Raw genomic sequence first — 12,514 nt, 5'->3', positions numbered from 1 at the left:
ACAAACAAATTTAACAAATAATGAGTCTGTGCTAAAACAAAAGGTATTTAACACTGCATTAAATTATAAATTTGAGTAAACACGCGCATTACACTGCATTGAAGTTAAATTATGAGTTTGTGTAATAATGAAACAAAAATTTATTGCGTAGACAATTAATTGTTCTAACCTGTAAACGCCCTAAGCAAACTAAATTCCATAACTTGGCCTACTTTATACAGATGAAGGGATTTTTTAAGATTTGCGTGCATGTTGTTTATAACATGACTGCATGAAGAATATAGGGCGGTGCTGATCCGTGCATCCAATCAGTCATGACTGGAGAGACAATTTCTAACTTCCTAACTTTTCCTAATTTAAACTGGGAGAAAAAGCAGCAGTCTTCAAGAGTAAGCGAGTGCGAGGATTACAGTACACTCGCATGAGTGTTGTCCCGAGATTACTCGCTGAGTAACTTCTAAAAAAAGGCCAGCACTGAAGAGAGTCTGTTTATCCGACACTAAAAAGAGACTCCACTACCTGACAGCACAATGACTGCGCTGTACCGGACAGTCCTGCTATTCACAGGTGAGTCAGCTCTTATTTAACAATTCACTTTTACTCCTTAGTCCATCCATGGCATTAAATATTTGCGATTAGGTTGTGAATGCACACGTTGTATAGTTAAAATGTATTTTATTTTACAATTTACTTTTTAAAATTAAGGTTTTTGTTGGGCTTTCATAAAAAACTTAAAACATTCACAGAATCTGCCTAATAAGGTTATCTGTAATGGAAAAAGCTTTTACAGACTATTAACCCTTAAATGCATGAGTGTTTCACCGATTCTCATCACACCTTAAATGACCCAGGATGTTTATCTAACGATTGGATCTCTAATCTGCCCAAATAGTACAAAACTCTCCTTATATCGCATTAACAATTCCAGAATAATAAATGAAATCATGCTTTGTTATACTTTAACTTTTTTTTGTCATGACACAGATGTTCAAAAAATGTACAGGGTTGAATTCCACACCAATACTATAATTCAGTGACCATAATAGTCAGAGCACTGCAACATTTGTATCAAACAATTTCAGTCCATCCATTCACGCATTTCCAAACCCACTTATCCTATTCAAGGTCAAGAGAGGGTAGGAGCCTATCCCAGCATTGGGATGCACAGGCTCATATAGAAAGGCTCCCTGGCTTAATGTTTAATTAACATTACTTTATTATTTTATCTTACACTATTATATCTCAAGTCTTTATTGACCCTATAAAGTTTTTTTTCCTTAAATTAGTTATAAAACAGATATTATTTCAAATTTTTGTGTTTTTTCTCTTGTTAAATGGTAAATAAGATGTAGACCGAGGAATACTAAGAAGCTGGAGGTCTAACTTTGAAAAAGGAACACGGTGGAGCATTTAAGGGTATGCATTTAAGGGTTAAATATATGAAAAGGTTGGTGGCATCACTGGGGGAAATCCTTTTAGCACCTTTATTTGTATGGTAAACAACTGCATTGAACACACTCAGACTCCTCCAGAATGTCACAGCAATATGGTTTATATATTATAAAACATCATCCAAATCGTTTTTAAACATACACATTTTTAAAATGCCTGTTTTGACCCGTGCCAAGTGGAAATAGCTTTTTTTCTTATTTTGTAAAACAAATGTTTTCTTTGTTTGCATCAGCCTAGTTAAAACTATGAAATATGAATGTAAATGACTGCATCAGCCTATTTATACACATGCACATAGCTTCTTATAGCATTTCACTGTTCATTTATATCCTTAATAAATACCACACCAACTCAAACACTTCACTTCAGTGGAATCTATCACTTCACTGGAAAAAAATGACCCGATTCTTTGCTTTGAGGGAGATAGCCAAGGAATGTGGCATTGTATTTTAAAGGAGAAATACTTTCCAACTAAATATTACAAGTGCTGTGACATTGCAAAGTTACTTTGAATAACAGTGTTGCCTATTAATAAAGGAATGTGAAGGTGTATGAATCAGGTTACGTTACTGTAAATTCCTACCCTGCACTGCCAAAATAAATAGTCAAAAAGATGGGCCCTAATATGTACCATTTAGATACTACTATGTGCACTCTTTGTTACCAATATGTACCCCTGATTTATAAATCTTTGGGTGCAAAAGTGTACTTTTCGAAGGGGTTGTGCCCTCGTGACAGCTTTTTGTCCACTGAGGGGTTAATTCACACATTTAACACTTTTCAGTCAGTGTGGCTTCCCTGCAGCCACAGAGGTCTTCACGGAGTAAAAGGGGTCTCCTGGAACTGGCTGGGGTTATCGAGTGCAGCACGGGAAGATCAGCTTTATCTTATATGATGTATGGATGTTACTGTGGCCTTGGGGGTGAAGGGTGGCCCAGGGACAGAGCAGATTGGTAAGGCACCACCAGGTATCCCCGAACTGTCTAGCAACTCGATGTGACCTCATGCCCTTTCTCTGCTGTGGTTAGATTCGCCCATTCTTAAGCCTACTCTAAGTCTAATCTTAGTCCGAGTGTGTCATTTTGTGTGCCATTACCTCAGACCGTCTGGAAAAGACGTAGACTCGGCACACCCACACGCAAAATAACAATTTCCCTTAAGCCGTTTCGTTCACTTCGTTTTAGGATGCAGAGATCTATCTTAGCTCCCTCTGCAGCCTGAGCGATATGAAAATGAATAAACAAACCTGCACATGTTATTACACCACATTCCACAGAGGAAGAGCTCATTCTGATCCAACCAAGTCAGCAGTTTCAATTAAATAACTCACTCGACTGTCCTGCCGCTGTAACATTATCCCATGTATGAGATCACATTGTGTTTCTGCAACGTCTATAGTCTAAAAATAATAATGTAGCATATATAAAATAAAAGCTATGTGCAACTGGGTTAGGTCTTTTTTAAATACTGTTTAATTATTGCAATTATGCAACTCATCTCTCGCTTTTGTCTTTGATAGGTGTTGTCACAAGCACGACTGCTGTTACGGAGATGCAGAATTTGCTGGCTGTCAAACAAAGACAGACAGGTATCAGTGGACGTGTGACGGCGAGGAGCCTGACTGTGGTATGCTGTGTTATTTAACATTATAACAGCTATGGTTCCAAATAAAACTAAGTGAAAGTCAGTGAAACTTTGTGAGGGGAACAGAAAGAGGAAAAAATCTCTGCCTACAAATGTTTTGGTTGGTTTTAACTCTCGACTTTAGGAAGTAGTACAAATGCAGGGTGTATATTAGATGGGAGAGTCCAGGCTAAAAAGCGGTAGTTTTCTCCACCAAACCGCAAGATATTTTAAGTTCTTGCTCCCCCAGTAAACATCATAACATACTAATATAAGCAGGGCTGAGAGTGTTTGTTGAGATGTCATAACGTATTACTTTAAATGCACACATTATGGATTCCTCAAGTCTATATGTGAACTGCTAATTTTACACAGTCAATCATTAACGTATTTCTGATGTGTCTACAACGCAGACTCGCTTAATGACAGATGTGCGAAAATTCTCTGCCGATGTGACAAAGAGGCTGCCAGCTGCCTGAGAAAAGCACCATTCAACAGAAAATACGCTGTGTGGCCTGACTTCCTCTGTGGTTGTGTACATCCAACCTGCAATATTTACTGATTCTATATAATGGATTTAGTAAACAAATCTCAGTTTATATTTCATGCCTTAACTATGTTTTTCTTTATTATGAATTAAATTTCTGAAATAGATATTTGTACATTTTATATACATAGCTTCCAAGAAATGGTTAATTCTACAGTAAGCAACATCCTATAGATTTGTTATCTGCATGGCACTTTGCCATGACATTTCATGGCATTTCAGTCTGAAGAAGAGACCAGGGTTAATTGTCAAATTTCTCAGGTTTATTTTTCAAATGTTGATTTTTACCTAAAGTCTTGACAACAAGTTATTTAACATTTCCACTATCCGAACCAATGATAAAGATGTAGTTCATTGCATGTTGATTTTTTGTGACTAGTCGGGACAAGTTGTCACAATGGTTGCCTGCTGTTTATTGACACTGACTTAAGAAGAATGCATTTTTATGAAAACATAAAATACAGTCTAAAGAAGTGGTTGTCAAAATTTTTCGCCGCGCGGCCCCTATATGGTGCATCCCTTCATGGCCCCCCAAAAGGAAATTTATGACATAAAACATTTTTTATATATTTACTTATTTATAAAGGACAACACACATTAATCAGCATTTCTGTAAATGTGCCAGTGTTAGCCAGCTGGCTTATTTTCAACTGTAGTCCTTTGGCCAGATGTTTTTAGACCAGAACAGCAAAAAGCCACAAGACAATTAATACAGGTTAAAACAAAATTCAACAAAACATATTCAGTTATAACAATTATGAAAAAATAATTAAATGAGCAAAAATGATAAAGGTAACAAAAATATCAAACCAGTTTTTAGGCCAACAGAAAAAGTAAACCATAAGTACATTTACAACATGTAAACCACACACCAATCAATTGTGACAACCTATTTATGAAATTCATGAAAAAAGAAATTTGTCCTAAGAATGGAGTTTAAACGTTTTAGTTAACCAACAGAAAGCATGCATTTTTGTAATTGGAAGCATATTACACCAAAAAAGTGGTACGGAAGCTTTCACTGGGACGGTACCCTTTATAAACGTCCTAATATGTACCATTATTGTATTCATTTGGGACCAATATGCACATTTGAACTTCTAATATGAACTAATATAAATTAGTGCTGGGCATAGATTAATCTAGATTAATCTCATACAAAATAAAAGTTTTTTTGCATAACATATGAGTGCTGTGTGTAATTTTTATGTATATATAAATACACACACATTCATGTATGTATATAAGAAACATTTACATGTGTAAGTATTTTTATTTATATTTTTATATATTCTATATTTTTTATATATATATATATATATATATATATATATATATATATATATATATAAAGGATATATAAATTAATCATTTCTTAAATGTATATATATGTATGTGTGTGTGTTTAAATATACATAATGTTTTTACACAGCACAAACATATCATGCAAAAAATTACTTGATTACTTGAAAAGATACTAGATTAATCTATGCCCAGCCCTAATATAGATACAAATGTTTAGTTTTTGAAAGGGTAGAGTGTAGGCCTGGTCTCCGTTAGCTTATATTGAATGTTTCTTGAAAAGACAAAGACAATGCTTAGACAATGGAATGACAATGCCTGTAAATGCCTAAAGAGTTGTCTAAATCATGAATATGTTTGCTATTGAAAATATGAATTAAAATACCAATATTTGTATTAATTAATATTAATTAAAATACCAAGGTTTCATATTGACAGTGATGAGTGTGTAGACCTTTCATGCTATTTTTATCACACTGAAAGAGTTTTGTGCTTTTATTGGCATTACAAATCCCAGAAAACATATTTGATACAGTTTAAACTGTTAGTGCTCAGAAGATTATCCATAAAACGTAAAATAATGATTGGTTTGACTGAGTACACACACACACACATTGAGTTGGCACTGACAGAGGAAAATTAATGGATCATATACTGGAACTTTGAATATTACCTAGCTGGTTCGCTTACCATAGCTTTGCCAAAAACAAATGCGGTAATATCATGGGAATGATGGGAATTCTGACCCTGGCAGAGCATGTTGTCTTTTCTAGGCCAAAAAGGAAATCTAGCTCCCCCTGTGTCCTTAAAAGTCTTTTCATAAATGCTTTTGTGTTCTGGGTCTTAATCGGTTCTCGAATTAATGCTATATAATATCATTTCTCTCATTCCCAAAATGACACAGAAATGACATCAGACTCATTAAAAGTCCTTGTTGATTAATGTGTATATGAGTATGATAGCAGCAGAAGAAAGAGACAGACCAATAAGATCAACCAGACAGCTGCTGCTAAAACCTACCAATAGGTGGCAACATAGGTTCAGTTCTCACAAACGTGCAGCATGGAAAACAAAAGAATTTTGCTCATATTGTTTGTTGGTTTAACAGTGTCATTACAACATAAACACTCATAATATTACTCAAAATAATTCATTTCTAATCTTAAACAAATGCATTGTATTTTTCTTACCTTCATTTAGGTCTTCCTGTTTCATGTATGATCTTGCACTGTTACATTCTTTTTAATACAATCAAATTGACAAGTCATTTCAACTTACTATTTTAAATAAAAAAAATATTTTAAGTTAGGCAATTTCAGCTATGACAACTCACCACTGGTCACTGCTTCTTTTAGGGCATCACAACATTTTTTACAGTGTGGTCACATATGATATACTGTGATGTATTATTACGTATGGGAAAGGTTTTTAATCAAACATTTACGAGCCTTCAGAGCCTTTGTCTGACCCTTTTGCTCTCCAAAGCTATATTATACACTCATAAAATGGCTGGGTTATGTTTGAGCCATATTGGGTAAAACTTGGACAGAACACATTGCCTGGTTAAAATTTACCCAATGCTGTTTTATTAACCCAACTGCTGGGTTATTATAACCCATGGTTGCATAACAAGACCCCAACATTGGATCATTTTTAACCCAGCCGTGTGTTCTGTCCAATATTTACGCAATATGGCTTAAAAATAACCCAGACATTTTTAGTGTATTAAACATACACACTGCATCAATTTAACTCTACAGCTACAGTCCACACACAGTATACATATGAAGCAATTTAGTAAATCATGGTAATATGATTTTGTGTGCCACTTGTTATAAGAGACATCAGATATTAATGGACAGAACCGGTCTTTGCATTCCATAGTATGCATTGAGTGTTCATGTGAAGTTCCTCACAGTCTGAAATAGATCTGCCCATCGCTCAGAGCTGGAGACTGGGACCTGAATATCTGGGGCAAGTCTCACGAACACTCACTCAATTGTGTCCTACCATCAGCGGTTAATGACCGATGAAGTTATGGAAGTCATATGCTTCTGCAGTCACATGGAAGGGGCGAAGGAGGGGGGTTTTAATTTCACGTCTACATGTTTGCTTGTTGACTTCTTTAGAGAGCATCTTGAATTTGTAGACAATGGTCTTACTTGTTGAAATGATTTTACTCCTTGCATATGGATTTTTTATCATCATTTTCATCTAGGTGCTGTAAGCTCAAAAACAACCCAGCAGTAAATTGCATCCTTCGGTATTGTGAAATAATATAGACCATACCTTGACTTTTACTCTAGGACAGTAACCTTTACAAAGGTCCTAATATGTTACATAGGTCTAAATTTTGGAACCGATATTGATGTCCTAATAAGGACTTTTTAGATACAAAGATGTTCTTTTTAAAGGGTACTGCCCAGTTTTTGTAGCTTTTTTAAAACTTTTAAAGTTGGATGCAATTCAGGACAGATCTTCAATAGATCTTACGCATATTCAGGCTTTAAAAAATTATTTGGACACATTTGAACTAGTGATGCATCATTATAAAAAAATGTATGATACTGATAGACGATTATTCAGACTGATATATGCCAAAACCGTTAGTTTGATGGCTATATTAACTTGTTTGTTATTCATTCATAAAATCACCATTATATTGAACATTTAAATTGTGATGTTTATTTACATTTTCTATACACAGAGCTCAAAATCATTGCATTTTCCTGTTCTCTTTTGTTTTACAGGATATTTCAGTCATGATTATCGGCTGTTTTTTAAACTATGGGCCGATGGTGTGAAAAATTGCTTTTATCGACAGACCGATTATTGGCTGATACTGATATATCGATGCATCTCTAATTTGAACACTTGTATCACACTTCATAAATGAATACATTTTACAGCAATATATCAAATCTTATGCAATTTACAAATAAAGCACAAGACCTTATCATATATTTTTTTAAATATTGGTTTATTGGTTATGCAATGCAAAGACTTTCACACATTTTTAAGTGTACAGTGGCTAAAGTGCCCAATAATTTTTGGGACATTGTATACATACCTATCACAACATAAGTGAATAGCAACGTGTAGACATGATCATGAATTTTGTGTATAACTTTGCAGTTTACTACAAAACATCTTGATGAAAAATGGAAAAATGGTCAATAATGGTCCCAAGATGTTACTGGGGCAGTACCTTTTATAAAAAGTCCTACTATATACTATAGGTACATATATATACATTTTGGTATCAATATGTACCTTTGAAGTGCTAATATGGAGTAGGTACAAAGATGTACTTTTTTATAGGGTATACCGCTGCAGTGACTTCTTTGAAGTTGGATGCAATTCAGGACAGATCTTCAAACATAAAAAGGCATAAAACGAATTTGAACACAGTTAAGTCACACTTCAAAAATGTATACATTTTTTAGCAATATATCAAAACTCAGTTAAGTCACACTTCAAAAATGTATACATTTTTTAAGCAATATATCAAAACTGATGTAATTATGAATAAAACATGCATATATATTTAATTAAATTAAATTATTTTCTATAAAATAAATAAATATTGGTTATGAAATGCACAGACTTTCACATATTTCCAAGTGTTGCTAAGAAGTCCAAATACTTTTTGGGACATTGTATACATACCTATTGCAACATAAGTGAATGGCAGCATATAGACATGATGATCATGAATTCTTGGACCCTATCGACAATACACTGTCAGAAAAATGACAAAAAAACAAATGCTCCCAAGCTGTCACTGGGGCAGTACCCTTTAAAAAGGTCCTAATACAGGTATGTGTGGGTCATTTTACAAAAAAGTTGGATATGCTTGTCCCTTGCTTTCGCAGACCCCTTAAACATTTATTTTGACCCAATTATCCCATCATGATATATAGTTAATAAATATAGACTGTCCTTAAAATGATGAGAGAGTTTTTTTATTTATTTAATTTTCTTTTCTTCCCTTTTTTTAATGTGTGGCCCTGAAAATTGCCCTTTGATCATACATGGAAATTGATTTGTTTCTTATTATTTAAAACCATGTTTTTTATAAAACAAATCAAATTTACATTTACCTTTAACCCTGTATGAATTTACTACAACACTGAAATGGTAAAAATACACTATTAATATAAATAATATCAAGTAAATATTTGTCCCCCAAATTTATGTCATTGGTGTTACCCTACCCAAAGCACTTTTATTTTAAAACAATGCATCGGCTCTTTGGAGTTTTTCATGGATCAAGAGGTCAGAGAAAGAAGTGCAGTGGAGGAAGTCAAAAGGTTTGTGAGATGTCTTACCTTATTTGTCTAAAATATCATGATATATCTAAGAATTTTGAGATAAGTTTTTTGGACGTCATTAGTGTTACTCTTTTTATATAGCTGGGAGTGTTAAGATCTTTACATAAAAATACATTATATTGAATAAGTATGTGATTGTTACATCTCTGATGAAATGGCACATGGCAACCCATCCTCATGCCCGTGGCGTCAATATTTGACGCACTTGACCATGCGTCAATATGTTACGCCGAGGGCATTTTTTGACGAACTGGGGACTTCAATACTATTACGTCCGTTGCATTCTCTTTCCTATTTTCTTACCATTTTCGCGTCGGTTTAGGGTTAGATTTACATAATGACATCCCTACCCAAACCTAACTCTAACCCCAACGCCAGGTGACAACTGTGTCTAACCCCAACGCCAGGTGACAACTGTTTAAACTGTTTAATTTCGCGTACACTGTTTAATATGCGTAATCTAACCCTAAACCGACGCGAAAATGGTAAGAAAATAGGAAAGAGAATGCAACGGACGTAATAGTATTGAAGTCCCCAGTTCGTCAAAAAATGACGCGAAAGGTATACCCTCGGCGTAACATATTGACGCATGGTCAAGTGCGTCAAATATTGACGCCATGGGCATGAGGATGTGTAGCACATGGCTAATGGCAGCCATTTTGTTAAAATGTTAGTTTTTTTCTGTAAATTGTCATTGGTGTTACCGTCATTGGTGTTACTTCTCTAATGAGTACTTCCTAAGCACTATTAACTGACCAACATAAAAGCAAAACAAGATGGAACATTTTTTAAGTTTATAAGTTTGATCATATTCATTATCTATTATTACATTCTAATTTTGTCATTGGTGTTACATTGTGTCATTGGTGTTATGAATGTATTTTCTTGTACTTTCTAGTAATATTTTGTTGGGATGTAAGACATTGTTGATATTTCAGTCTTTGCATCAAAGCCTTTTTGGTTGAATATTTGTGAAATGTTATTGTTGGTTTTAAAGAAAAAAGTCAAACTGAGAATCAAATAATTTAATAAAATGCTGGGTAAAGATGAAGAATTTAATTAAACAAATATTAATAATCAATAATGTTTCTTGCTATTATCATTCCTCTACTCAACCTTTAACTAAATACACAAGCTGTAATGAGAAAAAATATTTAGTATCAACATTAATGTTGTTTACAGTTTTTCTCAATTGCTTTGGCTCAATTCTCAAATGAAAATTTTATTTTCCAAAACAATAAGATCAGATCTCTAAACAATTAGCTTATTGTTCACATCAGATTGGAATTTCTTATTGATTTGAGCAAATTGCAAATGCTTTGGCACATGTGTCCAAACAATAAGTACAATCGTCTGCAGTTTGCCCAACAACTAATTGCATATGGCTTGTTGATCAAAACTGATGAGTCAATTCTCACTTAAACTGTCAAACTCTTCACAACTTCTCAATCATTTGTCATCGTGTACGCCATCACATTCAAAACGATCCATTCACTTATCAAAAACTACTAAACATGCATGTACATTCCATAAATATCTGACATTGATATTGTTTGTAATGTCTGCTTCATTGGAGATTTTTTCCATTGTGCATGGCAATGGAAAACATAAGATGTGATGTGGATGAAAATCTTTGCCCTGACCAACAAGAGCGACAGGATGTCCAACAAGAGCGACAGGATGTCCAACAAGAATAATTAGTTTTTCATTGAGGTTATTTTGTAGTTATTTTCTATTATATATATTTTTTGTAACATAGGAAATATGAAATGTACAGCAATTGGACAAGCAAGATTTCAGTTTAAATGTAATACACATACAAAAATAAATGAAGTGAATAAATAGAAATGTTCGTTTACTTTTTTCTATGTACTGTTGACTCTTCTCAATTATTAGGATTTTTTTATGAAACCTTATTTTCTATGGTGGACTTTCATGGTGAAAAAACAACTAAACATTTTGACCAGTGTTGCTCACACGATGACAAAAATACTTTGTGTTTTGGTGCCCTTGGCCAAATTACTGACAAGATAACTAGGTTTTGAAGCATGAATAAAATGTTTTGGGTGTGTAACTTCATTTTGCAGACATGCAATTAAGTTCTGAAGTTCCAGCAAACAGTTGTGACATTTGCACTCACAGTTTAGAGAATAATAAGACTGTTGCGAAAAATGTGCCAAAGCAATTGAGAAAAACTGTAAATCACAGGTAACACCAATGACTCATGGATTCTTTATTAAGATGTATTAAAAAGTTAAAAATAGATTAAGCTCCCCGTTTTGCGGATTCATAGATTTGACAAGTTAATTATTGCTATGAAAGAAGTTTTGGGTATGTTGAAAGAAGTTCATTTAAGCAAATTTCCGTCACCCGAATTCCACCTTTTCTGTAGAATGACCTGTATACAAATATGAACTCTTTAGGTGCAAATGTGTACTTTTGAAAGGGTAATGCCCCAGTGATAGCTAGGGACCATTATTCTGACAGTGTACAAAAGGAATATCTTAAATGCCTCTGAGGGAACATGATGGTATCCTGAGAAGACAAAAGCATAAACATAGGTTTTATTAGTAATAATACCATCAAACACATAAAAACAAAACATTTGCAGTATATGACACACGAGTGCTGACAAACACATCGGCTGTTAGAAAGAAAGAACAGTTCATAAAGTGTTATAACATTATTGTAGTTTCACCAGGGGTGGGGATAGGGGGTGTAATTGCTTCTCTTCGGTAAGCACTATATAATTTTGTTCCCATGTGTAATCCCGCCTAGATGATCACCTTCATAATAGCAAGCCATATAATTACTCTCAAGGTTTAATGATCTGCCCTCGAACAGCTCTACAAGTTGTGGTGAGGGAAATGCATCAGTGGGTTTGCCTATAGAGCTTGGCATTACCCATAAAAAAGACTTTAAACTCACTTTTGGCCCTGTAGAAGAATACTATGATCATCCAGTGAAGCTGACCGTGGTTTAATTGGTGTAAGCTGATAGCATGTTGCTGTGGCTTTTACACCCTGAGAGATGAATCTAATTGAAGTCTCTAGAGAACACAGTAAGCATATGGAGCTCCTCTAACTGTTTCCTACCTGGTAAGTGGGGAAAATCTGTTGTTGGTTGGTTTGACTTAAGAACACCGATGCCTATTGGCTATTGGGTACAGATGAAGATCACCAGATCTGTGGTCTCATGACATTAGCTGAAGCTTTGAAATGCTCTAATATCGTCTGTTCGTTTTTAATTTTATTTT

At 34.4% G+C, this 12,514-nt stretch overlaps 1 protein-coding gene and 1 long non-coding RNA gene across 2 annotated transcripts in view; one reads left to right on the top strand and one right to left on the bottom strand.

Moving 5' to 3' along the window:
• Nucleotides 1–248: 248 nt before the first annotated feature.
• On the top strand, nt 249–4,792 carry pla2g10 (phospholipase A2 group X). Its single transcript, XM_065273973.2, has 4 exons — nt 249–567; nt 2,237–2,405; nt 2,972–3,078; nt 3,489–4,792. The coding sequence occupies exons 1-4, from the start codon at nt 531–533 to the stop codon at nt 3,635–3,637; spliced, it is 462 nt and encodes a 153-aa protein (XP_065130045.1). The 5' UTR covers nt 249–530; the 3' UTR covers nt 3,638–4,792.
• Nucleotides 4,793–7,273: 2,481 nt separating this feature from the next.
• LOC141281938 (uncharacterized) overlaps nt 7,274–12,514 on the bottom strand; it is an 18,363-nt gene continuing 13,122 nt past the window's right edge. The window contains exons 2-3 of the long non-coding RNA XR_012336373.1: nt 11,696–11,793; nt 7,274–8,665 (exon numbers count right to left, since the gene is read on the bottom strand). This is a non-coding gene — a long non-coding RNA (uncharacterized lncRNA). The remainder of the gene's footprint in view (nt 8,666–11,695; nt 11,794–12,514) is intronic.

Source organism: Paramisgurnus dabryanus, chromosome 3, assembly GCF_030506205.2.
Source record: "Paramisgurnus dabryanus chromosome 3, PD_genome_1.1, whole genome shotgun sequence".
Lineage (NCBI taxonomy): Eukaryota > Metazoa > Chordata > Actinopteri > Cypriniformes > Cobitidae > Paramisgurnus > Paramisgurnus dabryanus.
The sequence above is the reverse complement of the archived record's forward strand: the minus strand, read 5'-3'. Positions and strand labels throughout refer to the sequence as shown.

Excerpts from the sequence above, each read along its gene's own strand:
- pla2g10 (XM_065273973.2), top strand. The coding sequence starts at position 531 with ATGACTGCGCTGTACCGGACAGTCCTGCTATTCACAG. Across the intron at positions 568-2,236 it reads GACAGTCCTGCTATTCACAG|TCAGTGTGGCTTCCCTGCAG; the intron begins GTGAGTCAGCTC and ends AACACTTTTCAG. Across the intron at positions 2,406-2,971 it reads CCCAGGGACAGAGCAGATTG|GTGTTGTCACAAGCACGACT; the intron begins GTAAGGCACCAC and ends TGTCTTTGATAG.